The 22,645-nt window shown below is 38.2% G+C and overlaps 1 protein-coding gene across 1 annotated transcript in view; it reads left to right on the top strand.

Annotated features, from left to right (window-relative positions):
• The window catches only part of OVCH1 (ovochymase 1), a 93,747-nt gene that overhangs the window by 44,626 nt on the left and 26,476 nt on the right, over positions 1-22,645 (top strand). The window contains exons 22-25 of the mRNA XM_025403129.1: positions 1,538-1,762; positions 7,618-7,743; positions 8,745-8,880; positions 9,528-9,667. Coding sequence (XP_025258914.1) covers positions 1,538-1,762; positions 7,618-7,743; positions 8,745-8,880; positions 9,528-9,667 — 627 coding nt within the window. The remainder of the gene's footprint in view (positions 1-1,537; positions 1,763-7,617; positions 7,744-8,744; positions 8,881-9,527; positions 9,668-22,645) is intronic.

The following is a 22,645-nucleotide window of genomic DNA, read 5'->3' as shown; positions in this document are numbered from 1 at the left end:
AGGCACTTAAAACAGGGAGGACCTGACCCGAGATAATGGTCCATAAATGGTGGTGACAGTGCCATCTAAAGTATTTTTTGAATGACCTTATTCAGGTCATTAGAAAATGAACAATCTTAAAATGTAAAGAAAATGTTTCTCTTTTAAATATGTTCAGAAACAGTTATGCATGCCGACTAACTTTGAAAGTTTTACATACAGAAAGGTGTTGCTTTGTTTTATTCTATGATTATTTTCAGAGACAAAATCTTAGGACCATGCCATATTTAACACCCACCCACTCCTGCCACTTACTTTTTACACTAGGGAGTTAATGAATCTTAGCAATAGTTTCTTTCAGTTGTTAATCCCATTTATATAAAGTCTTGACTGATTGGTAATTCATGGCTCTATGTGATTTCCAGTCAGACTTTTCACAGAGGATTCATATAGAGAGGGAGAAAAACTAAAAAGATTAGAAAGACAGGTTGAGGCCAGACTCTGAAAGATCTTGCAAGCTGAACTACTTTAGTTGCTTTCAGCAGGAAACCAATTTGATTTATTTTTATTTTATACACCATTCCCAGATGGTAGAGAATAGGGAGGAAAGATTATAGACTGAAAGATCATTTAGTTTACTATTAAATCAAAATGGTAAATATCTGATTAGATTCTTGTAGCCATACAGATAAACAAAAAGAGGACTAACAAAGAAATGACAGAGAACCAAACAATGGAGTAGAATCCTAAATTTCTGTAGCACTTCATTTCCCTTATTCCACTTTTCACCTACCTCTACTGTTAATAAAAGCATGTTTACGTACCTCCTCCTCAGTAACAGTATTAATTTCTCTAGGGCAGAGTATGTATAATTGTGTATTCACTAACGCATACATTCAAATATGAACATAGAATATTTCATTTTTTAATTGCTCAGAAAGTTTTTGTCAAAGGAATAGACATAAGGGAAGAAGAGAGAGTTAAGGATGAAGCCCTGATGAGGACATAAGAGAAGCTGATTGCCGAGTCAGTGGGCCAGGGAAAAACTGACATCCAAACTGCAGAAGGTATCCCAAAGTTCCAAGGGTGCCCTTGGACTTAGCAAGCTGAAGAAGTGAGACATCTCAGTATATCCAGCAAATTATGTTTTTCATGACCTCAGTCACAAGCTCAAATGAATGTAATCATTTGTCCCAGTAAATTCAGCTAATTTAGTGAAGTTTTTAGGAACAGGTCTTCAGCTGCATCTCAAAGAAGGAAAAAAATGAAATCCTGCTGGGAATAGAGAATGCAACCTACTGTCTATTTTCTAAGAAACTTTAAAAATGCATTTAAAATTGATTCAAAATAATTGTGATTTAAATTCTACCTGTATAATATTTCAAGAAAATGAGACACATTAAATGGAATGGTTTTTTAACATAATAATTTGTAACTGACAATAACAAAGTCTTAATTTTCTTCTTTCAAGCCGAGGTTTTTCAGTCTTGTGATAGAACCTGGTTCTTCTTTGCTTTGTTTATGTTGGTCCCTGGTGTCTGTGTGTTCTGAATTGCAGGCTGTTGCTCTGAAGCAGAGCTAGAAAAGCCCAGAGGCTTTTATCCCACTCCACGATATCCACTGGATTATAGAGGAAGACTGGAATGTTCTTGGGTGCTCAGAGTTTCACCAAGCAGTATGGCAAAATTTACTGTTGAGTATCTGTCACTCCTGGGGTCTCCTGTGTGTCAAGACTCAGTTCTAATTATTTATGAAGAAAGACACAGTAAGAGAAAGATGGCAGGTAATCCTTCCTGGCATATAAACTTTGTGTTAGGAGTCTTGTCCATGTAGGCAGCTTATTATCAGGAATGAGTCTGACTTGGTAATAATGCTACCAAAATGTTGATCCATGTAACAGGAATGTAATAGGAATGCTTTTCCCCTTGCAAACACCCTTGACATTTTCATTATTATTATTATTATTGTTATTATTATTATACTTTAAGTTCTGGGTGACATGTGCAGAACATGCAGGTTTGTTACAAAGGTGTACACATGCCATGGTGGTTTGCTGCACCCATAAACCCGTCATCTACATTAGGTATTTCTCCTAATGCTATTCCTCTCCTACCCCCCAACCCCCAGACAGGCCCTGGTGTGTGATGTTCCCCTCCCTGTGTCCATGTGTTCTCGTTGTTCAACTCCCACTTATGAGTGAGAACATGCAGTGTTTGGTTTTCTGTTCTTGTGTTAGTTTGCTAAGAATGAAAGTTTCCAGCTTCATCCATGTCCCTGTAAAGAACATAAACTCATCCATTTTTATGGCTGTATAGTATAACATGGTGTATATGTGCCACATTTTCTTTATCCAGTGTATGATTGATGGGCATTTGGGTTGGTTCCAAGTCTTTGCTATTGTGAACAGTGCTGCAATAAACATGCGTGTGCATGTGTCTTTATAGTAGCATGATTTATAATCCTTTGGGTATATACCCAGTAATAGGATCGCTGGGTCAAAAGGTATTTCTGGTTCTAGATCCTTGAGGAATTGCCACACTGTCTTTCACAATGGTTGAACTAATTTACAGTCCTACCAACAGTGTAAAAGCATTTCTATTTCTCCACATCCTCTCTAGCATCTGTTGTTTCCTGATTTTTTAATAATCCCCATTCTATCTGGCATGAGATGGTATCTCATTGTGGTTTTGATTTGCATTTCTCTAATGACTAGTGATGATGAGCTTTTTTTCATATATTTGTTGGCCACATAAATGTCTTCTTTTGAGAAGTATCTGTTCATATCCTTTGCCCACTTTTTGATGGGATTGTTTGTTTTTTTCTTGTAAATTTGTTTAAAGTCCTTATAGATTCTGGATATTATCCCTTTGTCAGATGGATAGATTGCAAAAATTTTCTCCCATTCTGTAGGTTGCCTGTTCACTCTGATGATAGTTTCTTTTGCTGGGCAGAAGCTCTTTAGTTTAATTAGATCCTATTTGTCAATTTTGACTTTTGTTGCCATTGCTTTTGGTGTTTTAGTCATTAAGTCTTTGCCCATGCCTATGTCCTGAATGGTATTGCCTAGGTTTTCTTCTAGGGTTTTTGTGGTTTTAGGTCTTATGTTTAAGTCTTTCATCCATCTTGAGTTAATTTTTGTATAAGGCATAAGGAAGGGGTTCAGTTTCAGTTTTCTGCATATGGCTAGCCAGTTTTCCCAAAGCCATTTATTTTGTAAGGAATCCTTTCCTCATTGCTTGTTTTTGTCAGAGTTGTCAAAGATCAGATGGTTGTAGATGTGTGTCATTATTTCTGAGGCCTCTGTTCTGGTCCATTGATCTATGTATCTGTTTTGGTACCAGTACCATGCTGTTTTGGTTACTGTAGCCTTGCAGTACAGTTTGAAATCAGGTAGTGTGATGCCTCCAGCTTTGTTCTTTTTGCTTAGGATTGTCTTGGCTATACAGGCTCATTTTTCGAAAGCATTTCTATACACCAATGACAGACAAACAGCCAAATCATGAGTGAACTCTCATTCACAACTGCTATAAAGATAATAAAATACCTAGGAATACAACTTACAATGGATGTGAAGGACCTCTTCAAGAAGAACTACAAACCACTGCTCAAGGAAATAAGAGAGGACACAAACGAGTGGAAAAACTTCCATGCTCATGGATGGGAAAAATCAATATCATGAAAATGGCCATACTGCCCAAAGTAATTTGTATATTCAATGCCATCCCCATCAAGCTACCACTGGCTTTCTTCACAGAATTAGGAAACAAACAAACAAACAAACAAAAAACCCTTAACATTTTCAAGTACTTTGAATTGAGATAGCAAATATGCTTGAGGTTGAGAGTGTGTGTGTGTGTGTGTGTGTGTGTGTGTGTAGGGAGGAGGAAAAAAGGCAAGAGGGCTCAACTTCTTCAAACATAGTGGAACCATGCCAGAATGCTGGAAGAATATATATTGTAAAAGAGCAAGTCAGAAGATGGTTAAAAATAGAGCAGGAGAGGAAGGTGAATGAAAAAATAAAGCAAAAATACATTAAAGGCTTTTAAAGTGGCAGGATTGAAAAGATCTGCTGAAAACATGCCAGCACTCATTTTTCATTTCATGCACAGAGAAACCTGTTTTTGTTCAACGAAACAAACTTGCCTCCTCCTGTTTGCACACATGGAATGAAAGCTTTTTGGCTCGCAGTAAGGAGGGAAGTGGGAGGTGATTGAAATAATTTGGTTAATGGGGAAATCTGGAAAGAAAATAAATTTGTGTATGTCATTGACCATGTGTGTGGCATCTATTTGTGCTTGATTCCAAAGTGTGTAGAGGCCGGGGAAACTGCTGCGAGGGTGGGATTGTTTTCTTAGGACAAACTCTGAGAGATTAAATCACTGGGTTAGAAAGCAAAAATGTTTGCTTAAAGAATCTTTCTTTATAAGTACAATCTAATTTAGACTACAGTGACACAATTAATTAGCCTATCTGCTTGGCACATTTTCCCCCTAGAATCAGATCACCTCCTCCCTCCCCCTAGATTAGAACAGTTCCAGGGCTTCTTGCGGTGAGAATAAAATTCACACTCCCTGGAAGACTCCCTCTCCGTCAGCTCATGGGTTCCCAATACCTCTCATTCTCACCTTGGGACCATTGTCTGTCTATTCCCAGCACTTTAAAGAGCTCCTCCTCATCCTTGTGCCTCATGTCCTTCAATTCTTGATGGAAGGTCACCTTCTGAATGAGACCAACCTTGACTGATGTAAGTTGCATCACGCCCCTGCCTCCAGACTTCTCAGTTCCCTTTTCTTAGAGCACTTATTATCTTCTGACACAAGGGTCTCCAACCCTCCAACCCCCAGGCCGCAGACCAGTACCAACTCGTGGCCTGTTAGGAACTGGGCCACACAGCAGGAGGTGAACAACGGGCAAGCATTACCACCTGAGCTCCGCCTCCTGTTAGATCAATGGCAGCATTAGATTCTCATAGGAATGTGAACTGCACATGCAAAGGATCTAGGATGCCTGCTCCTTATGAGAATCTAATGTCCAATGATCTGAGATGGAACAGTTTTATCCCAAAACCATCCCTCCCACTGTTTGTGGAAAAAAATGTCTCCCACGAACCTGGTCCCTGGTACCAAAAAGTTTGAAGTCCGGAGTTAAAAGATTAGAATCTAACACAGTATAATTTTTTTCATGATTATGGCTTATCTGTGTCTTCCCGATTGAGTATGAGTTTCATGAGAGCTGGAATTTTTGCCTGTTTGGATCAAGAAGCCTCAGTGCCTAGAACAGTGCCCGACATGTAGAAGACACTTCATAAATAAGTGAACAAGAGAATAGTCACCTCCTCAAAGAGGGCCTCTCAGTCTAAAGTAGCATCATCCATTCCTTCCCACAGTCATTGTCTGTTACGTTGGCTTTCATTTCATCTTTGATCTCTCTATGAAACCATCTTCATTTACCTGACTAAAATGAAAGCTTCGTGAGAGCAGAGACCTTGCTCTCTGTTCCCTTCTGTATACTTCCAATGAGGTCAACACCTAGGGCTCGAAACGTTTTCTTTTTCATGAATTTTTGCTGAGTTTGTTTTTTTCATGAAGATTTGTTAAATTACTCTTCAGAAAGGCTAACTTAATTTTCACGGTCATTAGCAGTGCCTAGGATCTTCTTTCACCATGCCCAGAACCTAATATGTCAATTTAATGGGCAATTGTCCTTTAAAAATAATCATTAAGGGAGATAATTTCTTTTTTGCTTTTATTTTTCTTTGTTTTAAGACTATGTCTCCCTATTTTGCCCAGGCTGACCTCGAACTCCTGGGCTCAAAAGATCTTCCTAGTTCAGCCTCCCAAATACCTGGCACGTGCTACTGGACCCAGCTTGTTTGTTTAAAAATTAATTGCCATTGTCTTTTGTACATTTTTAAAATTTCAGTATTATTCTTTTTATTGCTTTATAAACTTTATATAAAAGATATTTTTCCTTGGTCACATCTATTCTTAATGCTTATTCTTAATGTTGTCATAAGTTTATTCTTAATGCTTTCCTTTGTCATAATTTATTCTTAATGCTTATTCTTAGTATTGCCATTTGCTTTTGTATTATTTATTATGTTAATGTAAATTTTTTTAAATTTAGTTGTTTATCCATACATGTCTTTGATCTTTGGTTTTTATCTCATTACTTTCATGCTTAAAAATTTATTCCCCATTCTGAGGTCAGAATGTTTAATTTAAAAAAAAACTTTCAAAATCATGCTGAAATATATTTTCTCATATGGTAAAGTGACTCTATAGCCGCTTTCTTTTTAAAAAGTCTTTTTCTTCCGAATTGATAGCACTATTTCTATAATATACTATATTCTTATACAGAGAGACACATTTTCTGGGGAAACTTGCCTTTATCATTATTGCCTATTGAAAACCATGCTTGACTTCATTGTAGATTACCTGAGGAATCCCTATAATTTTCCAACCTAGCATTTCTTTAATTTTTGAAATTGTCAGCTTGAACTTTGTGGAATTGTTCTGTCCCTTCAGATTACATCTAGGAGAATAGCAAGCCTGTAATGGAAATATTATTCTTTACTTAAATTATATAGCATTCTTTACTGTAAAATGCTGTTTCTCCCTGTTAAAGGTAGCAATTCATTTAAAAGTTACATTCACTTCTATTTGCTACAAAGAAATATTAGGTCATTCTTCAAATAGCATTTCACCATTGTATATTTTAAAATGCCAATGAATGTTTTTCTTCTTTTCTCTTTCTTGGCTCTTATCCCCTCCTTCCTTTTATCCTACAAGTATTTGTGAAGCACCTACTATTAGCCAGGGACTGAGTCATCTTGGTTCTGATGATTCAGTAGTGAAAAAAATAAAATTTTCTGCCCCTATCAAGCTTATATTCTAGCAGGGAGAAAACACATAATAAGATAAAATATAAGGCATCTTAGATGGAAGAACTAAGGAAGAAAAAATAAAGTGGGAAAGGAGAAAAGAAGTATCTGGGATGTAGGTGCCACATAGTTGTATGTAGTACAATCAGCAGATATCTTTCTGAGCAGGTGAATTTAAATAAATATTACAAAATGATATTGAATTATTCTTAATGTAGAAGAGTTTGATCCTAAGAAACTCACAGGTTCTTTCCACACATGCTTAATCAGCCCTCTGAATCATTTCAGAATTATGATTATAATTTTCCCTTCTATCTTTGACTTAGGTTCTCAAAGCAATCAATAAAAGACTGACTATAGGGAAATAATACATTTTCAAGTAGAAAATGTTTTCCATCGTAGATCTTCATGGTGAGGTATTTTTAATAAGTAGGTTACTTTTCTAGGAGAAATTGGTCATATCAGTCATTTTAGAGATAAAATAATTTGCTACCTACTGTCCTTCAGGAAGCACTGCAACAAGTAGATAATGATGGATATTAAATACATGGACCCCAGTTGAAGATCCTAACTTCCTACCCCACTAGTTTGTGATGCTGAGTGAGTCACTTGTGTTCTGGAATCCTGTTTCCTCGTTTTACAAAATGGAATCGATTCCTACCTCGTGGGTTAAATTAATTGCTCTGCCTAAAATATAGAAACTGCTGTAAAATTGTCATTCTTATTTTTTTACTAGAGTTCACTTTTTAACCTAGGTGGATTACATGGGAGAAGACTTTACTCAATGACTTTCATGAGTCCTGGACCACTGGTGAGGGTGACATTCCAGTCCTTTGTTCAAGGTGCATTTGGCATAAGCTATATAGTCTTGAAAGTCCTAGGTATGTCTGGTTATTTTATAAACTTGTAAAGGCTAAAAAAATCAATATTACTCTATTTAGGAATATTTCAAAACCTACACAGCATTTTGAAAGAAATTATGTTTCTGTGGGGAAATTAGTATATGTTTGAAAGGAAAATCTACTTAAGTCACCTAAGATTTGATCAGGTCCAAAAGGGAAACTGCTCAATAGAGAACTTGATTGAATTGTATATGATTTCTGAAAATGGCTAAGATATGTTGGTTGCAAGATAACTTTTGTCTGTGGCTGCAGTTTTATACCACAAAGAATGGTTTCTGCCTCCGTAATTCTTGCGACTCAGAAGATTTGGTTTCTAAATCTTAGCTGGTTGATTAGCTGTGGACAATTTATTATCTCTGATTAGAATTTTCTATGTAATGATATAATAAAAAATTAGAATAAGTTTTGAAAACAAACTACACAAATATTATATTCTAGCATTGTAAGTGTAAACGATGTAATTCAGAGTTGTCTGAACTTTAGAACATGTAATTAGTGAGGTTTTTTTCTTCTTGATATAGACAACTGAAAGCTAGCTTCCCCCCTTGGCACCTAAAAGCATTGCTGAGAATATATTTTTCTAGACCTGTGTATACTGCATATTTGGAAAAAGTTAAATGAGTAATAAAGCATTTATATCACATGAAAGTTTTCTCTTGGAAGAATATATTAAGAATACTGCTTTCAGATGGAATTAGGCAGTTAACAGGTATTATCCATAGCTGTGTCCTGTAATCTTCCATAGACCCTAGGCGATGTCAGAGATCATTCTGAGAGATGTGCTTGTTTCCTGTACCTTTTGAATATTTTGAATATTTAAGATGGAGAAAATTTTCAGTGAAACCAACCACCTCCTAATAATTACTTGTTTTCCCAGGACAATTAGGGAAGAGAGCTGTTTACCTTGATCTGAAAAGGCATATAGGAAACCTGTTAAACATTGGTTTTATTCTCATTTTCTCTGCTTCCTATTCTTCTAGGTCCAAAGGACAGTAAAATAACCAGACTTTCCCAAAGTTCAAACAGAGAGCACTTGGTCCCTTGTGAGGATATTCTTCTGATCAAGCCAGAAGGGATCATGCAGATCCCAAGAAATTCTCACAGAACTACTATGAGGTAAGGAAGGAATGATTATTATAATGGAAGAAGTGTGTGGAAAAAATGGCTTGACTGACATCAACACTTGGTATTTACTTAAAACATTATTCTTCACCTCTTTTCCATAAAGAATACACTCTTAGGTAACCCCTAATCTATGGCCTTTAATATGGAAACAAAACAAAACAATGTAAGAATGTTCTTGTTTATGAATTGTACTTTCTCAACAAAATAGACCATGTACTAGCAAAGTGAAAAGTCAAATCTCTACAAAGAATGTTGGAGGCTGATATAATGTATGTAAACTATTTGGGCACATAGTAGATACTTAATAAATGATGCATGGGAGTTTGGGGCAAATTCTGGCACATGTACATCCTTCAGATCTTGTAAATTTTCAGTCAGAATTTAAAACAATACCCACAATTGGTCAACCATTCACCATAATGTGTGAACTTTACAAATTTTGGCAAATTAGGTATTACGTAATAAATTTAATATAATTTAAAGTACAAATCTTTCTCTCTCACAACCGTAAGGAAACAGACACAAAAACTAAGGCTTACTGGGGGTCAATAACATTGATGCATTAATTTCTGAGCAAAATAACTAACAATATATTCTGTTTAGAAATAATTTCTGACTTTGTTTCATCTGTGCCATAGTTGCCAATGGAGGTTAGTAGCCCCTTTAAATCACATCATTCAGCTTAATATTATCAACTTCCCGATGAAGCCAACAACTTTGGTCTGTCATGGTCATCTGCATGTTTACAAAGGATTTGGACCAGGAAAAAAATTAATAGGTAACTGGTTTCCCATGAATCACTATGCTACTGATTTTCTCTTATGAAACATGTTTAGATTGTTTTATATTCAATATGTGGCTTACATGTGACATACACTAGTCTCTTCTTATAGGATGTTGAAATAGACTTACTGTTAAACTTTTGTCAGATTTAAAATTAAGATATAAAATCTCAGGTTTAGTTAAAAACAAAGTCCAACAACATTTCTTACATGGATCACACCTAGATTAAATTTGCTCAGAAATACTAAAAGTAAAGAATGAATGAAGTAGTTTTAGACAAAAACACAAGAAAATTAAGACTATAAAATTAATAAGGCAAAATAATCACAGCAAAAGGCATTACATGAGTTTATCAATTAGTAGTAGTTAGAAACCTGGTTACTGTGATTTAAACTCATTATTTTCAAAGAGAAATGCAGGCGCACTGCTAGTTCAACAGTTGAACTCCACCAGCACTAAAGGTACTTCAATTATTTTGGCTTTTCCTGATGGTTACATAATGGCTATTTCAGTTCTCATCATTACATTGATGAAAAAAGGGACAGGGAGGATTATCCCTATCAGGAAAGCAAACATGTTTCCAAGAATCCTGTAGCAGACTTAAATCTCTGGCCAGAATTGTCACATGGCCATGCCTGACCAGAGGGTGACTAGAGAGAAGGGAAATGGAAAAGCATTTTGGGTGGTCAACCAAGATTTCTGGACACCGTGGGATATAGAAGTCCACAGTTCTGAAATCTGATGGTTCTGGGTCCATATCTCTGTTCTGCCACATACTAGTTAAGTGACTTTGGGAATGAGCTCAAATCTTTCTAAGACTCAGTTTCCTCATTTGTGAGAGGAGACACCCCACCACCATGCACACTATGGTCTATGAATTCCCAGTTTACTTAATCAAGAAATAAATGTGTAATGAAGTAAAAGCCCAGTGAAAGAGGATGTATGGCTTTTTGCTGGCTTTGGCCTTCCTAAGAAGGGCCCAGATACAGGTGTCACTCTCCATGCAGGTAGGGTCCTCTCAGAGTGGATAAAAAAGTCAATTGCTAAACCACTGTCTTTTTTATTCTTCAGATTTACAATACTATCCTAGAAGTAAGTGCACTAAGAATATTTCTGTTTCTATTTAGGAGAATGTTGATGAGCACCAAGCTTTCTTGGTTCCTAAGCCAATTCAGCACCAAGAAGAGCACAGCTTCTTGTGGGGAGACTGTAGTATCTATGAAAATGATGTATGCTTCTACGATTCTTGCCTTACAGAACACCTGTTACCATTCACTGCCTCATGAGGTTGTTTTGAGAATTAAATAAGAGAAGACATGTTAATCAATACTAAGAAACCAAACTTGTGTTTTGTTTAGATTAGAAATATTTATTCTGATTCCTGTTCTTAAAATTGTGCTGCTTGGAGGAAAAGTTTAGATTGTCTCCCTATTGCCTCTTCTATGGGTGACAGGGCAAAAATAGATTGGAAAAACAAAGAAATAAAGAAGGGGACAGGGAAGGAAGAGTACATTGGCAATGTCAGTTATCACTTGCAATGTTAATCAACTATATATCTGTTCTTTACTTAGAACTAATTCACAAAACATACTATTTTCTATTTCCTTCTCCCCAAAAGTTTTATGACTCTTTTTCAATTTCTCTAAATAGAGTTTACAAGCTCTGTGGTATAGGGAAGGAAAAAAGTATTTATCTTCTACCCATCTATCCAGAGGAACAAATCCTGTGATCAGAAGTTTAGAACTTATAGCCCAACCTCTGGGTAGGGGAGAGGGACTGGAAATTGACTTAATCAGCAATTGCCAATGATGTGATTGATCATTTCTATGTAATGAAGCCCTCATAAAACCCCAAAAGGAGAGTTCAGAAAGTTGAGTTGGTGAACACACAGAGGGTGCTGGGAGGATGGTGTACCCAGAAAGGACAGTGAAGCTCTGTGCCCAGACTCCATATCTTGCCATATACATCTTTCATTTGACTGTTCCTGAACTATATCATTTGTAGTAAGTAGGTAAACACAAGTAAAGTGTTTCCCTGAATTTTGTGAGTTGTTTTAGTGAATTATCAAACCTGAGGAGGGGATCGTGGGAACCTCTGATTTATTGCTGGGCAGTCAGTAGCACATGTGACAACCTGGACTTGCAATTGGCATCTGAACTGGGGAGTGAGGACAGTCTTGTGAAACTGAGCTCTTAACTTGTGCAGTCCATGCTAACCTAAGGTAGATAAGAATGGAATTGAATTGTAAGATACCCAGTTGTTGTGGGGGGAAAATCCCATATATCTGGTGTGAGAAGTGAAGTACCGAGAGTAGCAGTAGTTGTAGGAGAGATAGAGATTTTTCCTTTAGTTGGTGTAGAGAAGTGGTTTTTTTTGTTTTGTTTTTTGTTTTGTTTCTCAGACTATCTTAGCTTCACTGGCTGGAACTCTAGCAATGATACTGACAAAAGACAAATTAAAACGAGAAAAACTGAATTTTCTTAACACATATATCATGCATATATGGGAAAATTCGGTGGTGAGTAACTCAGAGGTGATTAGAACTTGGGCTTATATAACATTTTAACAAAAGAACAATAAATAAGAGAAGTGACAAAATAAAGGAAAAGGACTTTGAGCTTCTAAAGGCAAAGAACTTGAGCTTCTAGGGGTGGCATATTGTAGGAAAGTGAATATATTGGGGACAGTTGTAGAAAACTAAGGTTTCTTTAGAAAGATTTGTTATGTAGATTCTTCTGGTGTCGTCTCTGGGCTGATAAGAGTCTAGATTTGTCTCTAAGAATTGTTCTGCCTTTCCTAGTGGAGAGAGTGGGAGGGCAGAGAGTGTTTCTTCTGTCTACCTTTTTTTTCAATTGCTTTCTGCTGAAAATAATCCTTGTGCCAGGGTGGTATACTCTCAACCACCTCCGGGTTAAGTCAATGCTTGACCTCAGCAGATTATTTGATGAACATTTGACAGAACCAAATAGGATTTATCCCAAGAACACAAGGAAAATTGAATATTAAAATGTATTGTATATTAAGATTTTCTACTATAAATTAGAAAAAATAGATACAAATTATATAGCAATTGTCATCTTAAAACCATAGCAGTAAAATGTAGAAGATATAAGGGGAAAATTACTTCAATTACATTTAGCAATAAAAGCCATATGATAACTAGGAATAACCCTAAATTTGAGATTTATTGTTCAAACTATGAAACTTTATTAAGTTGCATGTGTGGGCACACAAATACATACAAACACACAAACATTTGCATAGATGAAAGTACCATGTTCCAAAACTGAAAGACATAACTCATTAACTCAACACAAATTAGTTTAAAAATATATTTTCTAACTAAATCCAATGGAATTTTTTTTCTGGAGGGATGAAGAGGAAATTAAACAACTCTAAAATTTATCCTGTAAAATAAATAGCACTAGCTGAAATTATCTTGGGGAAAGAATGACCAAATGTTTAAGGTAGAATTGCTCTATCAGATATTTAAAGTATATTTAAAGCAATGGTAATTAAAACTATCAGAAGAAACAAGTGATTGAAAATAGACTAGAAAGGGCCCTAGAAAATTTAAGACCACCGTATGTGGTTTATTTGGAATTACCACTCAGAAAATGTATAAAATTATTCTTCATATCACACAATAGCTGATAAAGGAGTTAGTTTTCATAAGGCATTAAAATTGGAAAATATTGGTAGTTAACCATATGGAGAAGGACTTTCTCATACAGATATAGAAGTAGTAGAAGAAAACAAATAAATAAGTTCTTATGTAATTAAAAACTCTTCTGCATCCACAGAAACAAAACTAAAAAGCAAATACATGGGATTTTCAACTATGCTGAGAAAAGTCTGAAGTAATTGATTTAAGAAGTGTTTACAGATCAATAATAGAAAAGCTAAGATCTGTAAAATAAATTTATAGGACCTAGACAACTTTGACTTAGTCTTAATTTAAGTTAAACCACAGATCCTGTGCCTTCTGTTTTCCACTTACTTTTCGAAAGAATGACACACTGTTGACCCAAGTGCTTTTGAGAACACAAAACATAGGATTAACCATTAGCCTCTTCTGATAGATAAGAAAGGTTACTGATATTTACATACCAGTTACTACACAATCTAAATTAAATCTCTTGTTTTTTGTCACAGTGAAATTGGTCCTCTGGCCATCTCTTTACTAAAGAGGGCAGAGTTTTCCTGTAATCATGGAAAGCCTACTAGTTCTTAGGATCCTTGATTTGAAACCTTGAAAACTATGAGTGTTATAGCAAACTGCATTTACTAGACTGTTTGTTTCAGAAAATATTGTGTATGATCAGTTAAACTTAGAGATGGTTTTGAAGTGAATTATCACTCTTATGCTAATTAACCCATGACTATGACCATCTTGATCTACCTCTAGTTAAGTATAAAACACTGAAGGATTTTCTTTAGAATTGGAGGATTCATAATATTAAAAAAATTAAGTACAATAAATAAGGGTCTAACCAATTTCAAATGACAATTCAGAATCACTGTTTTCCATGATATACCCTAATTTTAAAAATGACAAATTAAAAGGTGAAGCCAGCTGGGCTTCTGGATTGGGTGGGGACTTGGAGAACTTTTTTTGTCTAGCTAACAGATTGTAAACATGCCAATCAGTGCTCTGTGTCTACATAAAGGTTTGTAAACGCACCAATCAGCACTCTGTATAAATGGACCAATCAGCACTCTATAAAATGGACCAATCAGTAGGACATGGGCAGGGCCAAATAAGGAAATAAAAGCTGGCCACCCAAGCCAGCAGCGGCAACCCATTGGAGTCCCCTTCCACACTGGAAGCTTTGTTCTTTTGCTCTTCACAATAAATCTTGCTGCTGCTCACTCTTTGGGTCTGCACTAGCTTTATGAGCTGTAACACTCACCTCAAGGGTCTGTGGCTTCACTCCTGAAGTCAGCAAGACCACGAACCCACCTGGAGGAAAAAACAACTCTGGATGTGCCATCTTTAAAAGTTGTGACATTCACTATGAAGGTCTGCAGCTTCACTCCTGAAGTCAGCAAGACCATTAACCCACCAGAAGGAAGAAACTCTGGACACATCTGAACATCTGAAGGAACAAACTCCGGACACACCATCTTTAAGAGCTGTAACACTTATCGTGAGCATCTGTGGCTTCATTCTTGAAGTCAGCAAGACCAAGAACCCATTGGAAGGAATAAATTCAGGACACATTTTGGCAACCCAGATGGGACTATCACCAAGTGGTTAAGTACCATCAGACCCCTTTCACTTGCTATTCTGTCCTATTTTTCCTTAGAATTCAGGGGCTAAATACTGGGCACCTGTCAGCCAGTTAAAAGCGACTAGTGACCACCGGACTAAAGACACAGGTGTCAGGCTTTCTGGGAAAGGGCTCTCTAACAACTCCCGATTCTTCGGAGTTGGGAGCATTGGTTTCCCTGGAACCAGCTTCTGTTTTTCCTGTACTTCCGGGCTGAGCCAAGGGTCAACAGAGAGGAAAGCCATTCAGTTCCAGGGTCCTGACAACAAGTTGGTTGACCCTGTGGCCACGAGTGGAACTCTCAAAGTCATGTTGCCCAAGTGAGACTCGCCCTTCTATCCTATCTATGCTGACCCTTGCCTCCTGGGTCCTAATGCCTGTCAGACAAACTTCCTCTCACCTCTCTTCTCCGAGACTAGTCCCGCTTCTAAAAACCACTCCCTGTCTCTGGTGCTTTTCTAGTTTCTCCTATAAGAATGATTTCTAGTATAAACTTCAGGACTCTGTTACCTTCCTTGGGCACCCAGGCTCACCAATCAGAAAGACATAATTTTTGCCCAAAGCCCTGTTGGTGGGAGGGTACTACCTGGAATTTTAGGACCTCTCCTCAGACAAGCAGGCCTAAAAAAAAGCTATTCCTGAAGCTAGGATATGGGGAGCCTCAGAAATTGTATCCTTCCTATTCATATAAGTGAGGACAAAAGGCATCACTTTTCAAACTCTGGAGATCCCTCCCCTCCATCAGGATATTGCTCTCCACTTCATTTTTGGGGCATAACATCTTTAAGTCCCAATACTAACAGGAGAATCCTTAGGACTGTAACATATTTTCAAGAATGTGTCAGTAAGGGCCACTAAATCCGATTTTTCTCAGTCCTTCTTGTGGTCTAGGAGGACAAGCAAGGGTGCAGGTTTTTGAAAATGTGTTGGTAAGGGTCACTAAATCCAACCTTTCTCAGTCCTCCTTTTGGTCTAGGAGGAAAACTAGTGTTTCTGCTGCTGTGTCGGTGAGTGCAACTATTCCCATCAGCAGGGTCTAGGGACCTTTATGGGTTCTTGGGCAAGAGGTGTTTCTGCTGCTGCATTGGTGAGCACAACTATTCCAATCAGCAGGGTCCAGGGACTGTTGTGGGTTCTTGGGCAGGGGGAAAAACAAACAAACCAAAACTGCAGGTGGTTTTGTCTTTCAGATGGGAAACACCCAGGCATCAACAGGCTCACCCTTGAAATGCATCCTAAGCCATTGGAACCAATTTGACCTGCAAACCCTGAAAAAGAGGCAGCTCATTTTTTTCTGCACTATGGCCTGTCCCCAATATTCTCTCTCTGATGGGGAAAAATGGCCACCTGAGGGAAGTATAAGTTACAATACTATCCTGCAGCTTGACCTTTTCTGTAAGAGAGAAGGCAAATGAAGTGAAATACCTTATGTCCAAGCTTTCTTTTCATTGAAGGAGAATCCACAACTGTGCAAAGCTTGCAATTTACATCTCACAGGAGGACCTCTCAGCTTACCCCCATATCCTAGCCTCCCTATAGTTCCCCTTCCTATTAATGATAAGCCTCCTCTAATCTCCCCCGCCCAGAAGGAAACAAGCAAAGAAATCTCCAAAAGAACCACAAAACCCCCTGGGCTATCAGTTATGTCCCCTTCAAGCTGTAGGGGGAGGGGAATTTGGCCTAACCTAGGTAAATGTCCCTTCTCCCTCTCTGATTTAAAGCAGATCAAGGCAGACCTTGGGAAGTTTTCAGATGATCCTGATAGTTACATAAGTGTCCTACAGGGTCTAGGGCAAACCTTTGATCTCACTTGGAGAGATGTCATGCTATTGTTAGATCAAACCCTAGCCTTTAATGAAAAGAATGTGGCTTAAACTGCAGCCTGAGAGTTTGGAGATACTTGGTATCTTAGTCAAGTAAATGATAGAATGACAGCTGAAGAAAGGGACAAATTCCCTACCAGTCAGCAAGCTGTCCTCAGTATGGATCCCCACTGGGACCTTGACTCAGATCATGGGTACTGGAGTAATAAACATCTGTTAACCTGTGTTCTGAAAGGACTAAGAAGAATTAGGAAAAAGCCCGTGAATTATTCAATGATGTCCACCATAACTCAGGGAAAGGAAGAAAATCCTTCTGCCTGCCTCGAGCAGCTATGGGAAGCCTTAAAAAATACACTCCCCTTTCACCTGACTCACTCGAGGGTCAATTGATCCTAAAAGATAAGTTTATTACCCAATCAGCCACAGATATCAGAAGAAAGCTCCAAAAGTGAGCCCTGGGTCAGGAACAAAATCTGGAGGCATTATTAAACCTGGAAACCTCAGTGTTCTATAATAGGGACCAAGAGGAACAGGCCCAAAAGGGAAAGTGAGGTCAGAGAAAGGCCACAGCCTTAGTCATGGCCCTCAGACAAACAAACCTTGGTTGTTCCGTGAAGACAGAAAATGGAGCAGGCCAATTGCCCAGTAGGGCTTGTTATCAGTGTGGTTTACAAGGACGCCTTACAAAAGATTGTCCAATGAGAAGCTGCCGCCTCGCACATGTCCACTATGCTGAGGCAATGAATGGAAGGTGCACTGCCCCAGAGGACAAAGGTTCTCTGGGCCAGAAGCCCCAAACTAGATGATCCAACAACAGAACTAAGGGTGCCTGGGGCAAGCTCCAGCTCATGTCATCACCCTCACTGAGCCCTGGGTACATTTAACCATTGAGGGCCAGGAAATTGACTTCCTCCTGGACACTGGTGCAGTCTTCTCAGTGTTAATCTTCTGTCCCAGGCGACTGTCCTCAAGGTCCATTACCATCCGGGGAATCCTGGGACAGCCTGTAACCAGGTGTTTCTCCCACCTCCTCAGTTGTATTTGGGAGACTTTGCTCTTTTCACATGCCTTTCTTGTTATGCCTGAAAGTCTCACACCCTTATTAGGGAGGGATATATTAGCCAAAGCTGGAGCTATTATCTACATGAATATGGGGAACAAGTTACCCATTTGTTATCCCCTACTTGAGGAAGGAATCAACCCTGAAGTCTGGGCATTGGAAGGACAATTTGGAAGGGCAAAGAATGCCCACCCAGTCCAAATCAGGCTAAAAGGTCCCACCACTTTTCCTTATCAAAGGCAATATCCCTTAAGGCCTGAAGCTCATAAAGGATTACAGGATATTGTTAAACATTTAAAAGCTCAAGGCTTAGTAAGCAAATGCAGCAGTCCCTGTAACACCCCAATTCTAGGAATACAAAAACCAAACGGTCAATGGCGACTAGTGGAAGATCTTAGACTCATCAATGAGACAGTAATTCCTCTATATCCAGTTGTACCTAACCCCTATGCCCTGCTCTCTCAAATACCAGAGGAAGCAGAATGGTTCACTGTTCTGGACCTCAAGGATGCCTTCTTCTGTATTCCCCTGCACTGTGACTCCCAGTTTCTCTTTGCCTTTGAGGATCCCACTGACCACATGTCCCAACTTATGAGGATGGTCTTGCCCCAAGGGTTTAGGGATGGCCCTCACCTGTTTGGTCAGGCACTGGCCCAGGAGCTAGGCCACTTCTCAAGTCCAGGCACTCTGGTCCTTCAGTGTGTGGATGATTTACTTTTGGCTGCCAGTTTGGAAGCCTCATGCCAGCAGGCTACTCTAGATCTCTTGAACTTTCTAGCTAATCAAGAGTACAGGGCTTCTAGTTCAAAGGCCCAGCTTTGCTATAGCAGGTCAAATATCTAGGCCTAATGTTAGCCAGAGGGAATAGGGCCCTCAGCAAGGAACGAATACAGCCTATATTGGCTTATCCTCACCCTAAGACATTTAAACAGTTGCAGGGATTCCTTGGAATCACTGGCTTTTGCCAACTATGGATCCCCAGATACAGTGAGATAGCTGGGCCCCTCTATACTCTAATCAAGAAGACCCAGAGGGCAAATACCCATCTAGTAGAATAAGAACCAGAGGCAGAAAGAGCCTTCAAAACCTTAAAGCAGGCCCTAGTACAAGCTCCAGCTTTAAGCCTTCCCACAGGACAAAACTTCTCTTTATATGTCACAGAGAGAGCAGGAATAGCTCTTGGCATCCTTACTCAGACTGGTGGAACAACCCCACAACCAGTGGCATACCTAAGTAAGGAAACTGATGTAGTATCGAAAGGCTGGCCTCACTGTTTAAGGGTAGTTGCAGTGGTAGCCTTCTTTGTGTCAGAGGCTATCAAAATAACACAAGGAAAGATCTCACTGTCTGGACTACTCATAATGTAAATGGCATACTAGATGCCAAAGGAAGTTTATGGCTATCAGACAACTGCCTACTTTGATATCAGGCAATACCTTTCAGGGACTGGTGCTTCAAATACATGTGTGTGGCCCTCAACCCTGCCACTTTTCTCCCAGAGGATGGGGAACCAATCAAGCATGACTGCCAACAAATTATAATCCAGACCTATGCCACCCGAGATGATCTCTTAGAAGTCCCCTTAGCTAATCCTACCTTAACCTATATACCGATGGGAGTTCATTTGTGGAGAATGGGATATGAAGGGCAGGTTATGCCATAGTTAGTGATGTAGCCATACTTTAAAGTAAGTCTCTTCCCCCAGGGACCAACGCCCAGTTAGCAGAACTAATGGCACTTACCCGAGCCTTAGAACTGGGAAAGGGGAGAAGAATAAATGTGTATACAGATAGCAAGTATGCTTATCTAATCCTACATGCTCATGCTGCAAAATGGAAAGAAAGGGAATTCCTAACACCTGGGGGAACCCCCATTCAATACCACAAGGAAATTATGGAGTTATTGCACCCAGTGCAGAAACCCAAGGAGGTGGCAGTCTTACACTGCCAAAGCCATCAGAAAGGTGAGGGAGAAAAGGCAGAAGGAAACCGCTGGGCAGATGCTGAGGCCAAAATTGCTGCCAGGCGAAACCTCCCGTTAGAAATACCTATGGAAGGACCCTTGGTATGGAACAACCCCCTCCAAGAGATTAAGCCCCAGTATTCCCCGACTGGAACAGAATGGGGACTTTCACAGGAGCATAGTTTTCTCCCCTTGGGGTGGTTAACGACAGAAGAAGGAAAGGTACTTATATCCAAAGCCAGCCAGTGGAAAATACTTAAAACTCTCCACCAAACTTCTCATATGGATATTGAAAACACTCATCAAATGGTAAAATCCCTATTTACAGGGCCAGATCTCCTCTGGACCATCTTTAAGAGCTGTAACACTAACCGCGAACGTCCGCGACTTCATTCTTGAAGTCAGCGAGACCAAGAACCCACCCAAAGGAATAAATTCTGAACACAAAATGACCTGAGTGAGAAATTTATAGACAAATACATAAATAAAAAACATAATATTTGGCCTTTTTAAAACAAATCAGAATATTTAACTGGTAAATTGACAACAATTTTGAAGAATGATTATACTTGTCAAATGTTATATAATATATTTTTATCTCATTGAAGTATAACTTGGAGTATGTTTTCTAGAGAAATATTTTTCAAAACTAAGTTCATAAAGTACTGGGTGTGTCTACTTTTAGCTATACTTATTAAAATATGCTTTATATATGTGCAGAGATGTTAACACACTAGATTCACTCAGCATTTTTATAGTGACCAAAATGGAAAATAATCTAAATCTTAGTCTAAATAATTAAGAAAACTATAGTAAATCCATAGGATAAACTTTGTCCTATGGATTTATTATAAATTTATGCAGTCATTAAATAAAATATTGTCACATAATTTTTAAAATAAAACACCCTACATGTAATATTGAGTGAGAAAATCAGGATGAACTATATAATTCAAATTTGTATAAAAAGTGAATGAAATACAGGTCTAAAAGAAAAGAGCAATATGTTTAATTGGACATCTTTAGATTATAAGATTATGAGTAATTTTTTTGAAATTCTCTAAATTTTTCCCAGTGAGTAAATAAACATTTCTAATTTTAAGGTTATAAATAGGGAAAAGAAGGAGGAAAAATATGTCTTGTTCTACAAGCTGAAATGGATTCACAGCAGAGCAGTTACAGGGAGCTTCATGACAGTATTCAAACCATTTAGCAGCCTGCCTCACAAGAGAAGGACCAGATGAGATTACATCATCTTCTGAAGGGTGCTTTAGAAATCTTAAGGTAGTGGGAGGTTGAACAAAACCGCTACTACCAATGTCAATTTTAAGTTCCAGGAGACCTCTGGGCGCAGTGGCTCACGCCTATAATCCCAGCACTTTGGGAGGCGGAGGCGGGCAGATCACGAGGTCAGGAGATGGCGACCATCCTGGCTAAGACAGTGAAAACCTGTCTCTACTAAAAATACAAAAAATTAGTCAGTCATGGTGGCGGGCGCCTGTAGTCCCAGCTACTCAGGAGGCTGAGGCAGGAGAATGGCGCAAACCTGGGAGATGGAGCTTGCAGTGAGCCGAGATCGGGCCACTGCACTCCAGCCTGAACGACAGAGCGAGACTCTGTCTCAAAAAAAAAAAAAAAAAAAAAAAAGTGTTTTTTAAGAGACAGGTTCTTGCTATGTCGTCTAGGCTCAAGTGCAGTGACTATTCATAAATATGATCATAGTATACTACAGCCTTGAACTCCTGGGCTCAAGCAATCCTGTGCCTCAGCCTCCCCAGTAGCTGGGACTGCAGGCTCACACCACGGGTATGGCTCTTCTAAGAAATATTGTCTAAAATGTTTCATTTTGACCAACTAATGGGTTTGATTTCCGTGGCAATTACTGCAACTTGCCTATTATAAATTTGGCCACTGTGGATAAATGAAGGTTATATGTAGCTAAAGCTCAAATATACTCGCTAAAAATATTATATTTCAGTTTGGTGACAGCAATAACTTTTTCATTCCCTGAGGACCCAGTCCTAGACCATGTACCTTTTCTTACAACATACAGTTTTTAAAAGGTGTACCTAAGTTATTCCAGACATCATAAGAACTGGGCATTGTGTCCTAGTTGATTTAGAACTACTGCCTTAAAACTTCTTAAGACTCAGCAATAGGGAACATCCAGCTCTCTGTTCTAATTGGTTTTTATTCACTTATTTTTCCCATTTTTATATTGATGTGGCAGAAATTTATAATTTCAAAAATAAGAATTTTTTTCTTTCACTTTGCTCAATAATCTTTGTCTTGATGAATAGTAAGATTTTTTTGTTGGGGGCAAGGAAAATTATGTGAAGGAGATTCACTTTTATTAAAATATCTTATGATGATTTTCACATATAATGTCATTTTGGCCATGAGTTTTCTTTGAGATATTCTTTTTATATTTCTGGTAAGTCAATTTTTTCCCTATTTGTTAGGTTTTTGTTCAATTTCTTGTGCTTCTTTGTTCAATATGTATGTTTTTGTTCAATTTCTTGTGCTTTATTGGGAAAATTTTGTTATTGAATAAGTAAATTAATAGATTGTAATTCTTTGTTTCATTTGTCAGCTTTAGGAAAGGAGAAAAATATAATATTTAAAATTCTGACTTCTGTAATCTGTGGAGGCCTCATGCTAAACCTGTATGAAGTATAAGATTGATCAGATTTTTTTTAACACCTAAGCATACTCTTAATTTTTCTGGATACTTAGAATATTACAACAATATAGTCAGAAATTTTTATCCCTAGCATAAAAGTTTCAAGTAGCTTTTCTCTTTTGGAATTCACTTCCTGAATGTACTAATATCAAAAGTAATTTGTCCGTTTTTT

The sequence above is a fragment of the Theropithecus gelada genome, chromosome 11 (assembly GCF_003255815.1).
Source record: "Theropithecus gelada isolate Dixy chromosome 11, Tgel_1.0, whole genome shotgun sequence".
Lineage (NCBI taxonomy): Eukaryota > Metazoa > Chordata > Mammalia > Primates > Cercopithecidae > Theropithecus > Theropithecus gelada.
This window is presented reverse-complemented; position numbering and strand designations above follow the sequence as displayed.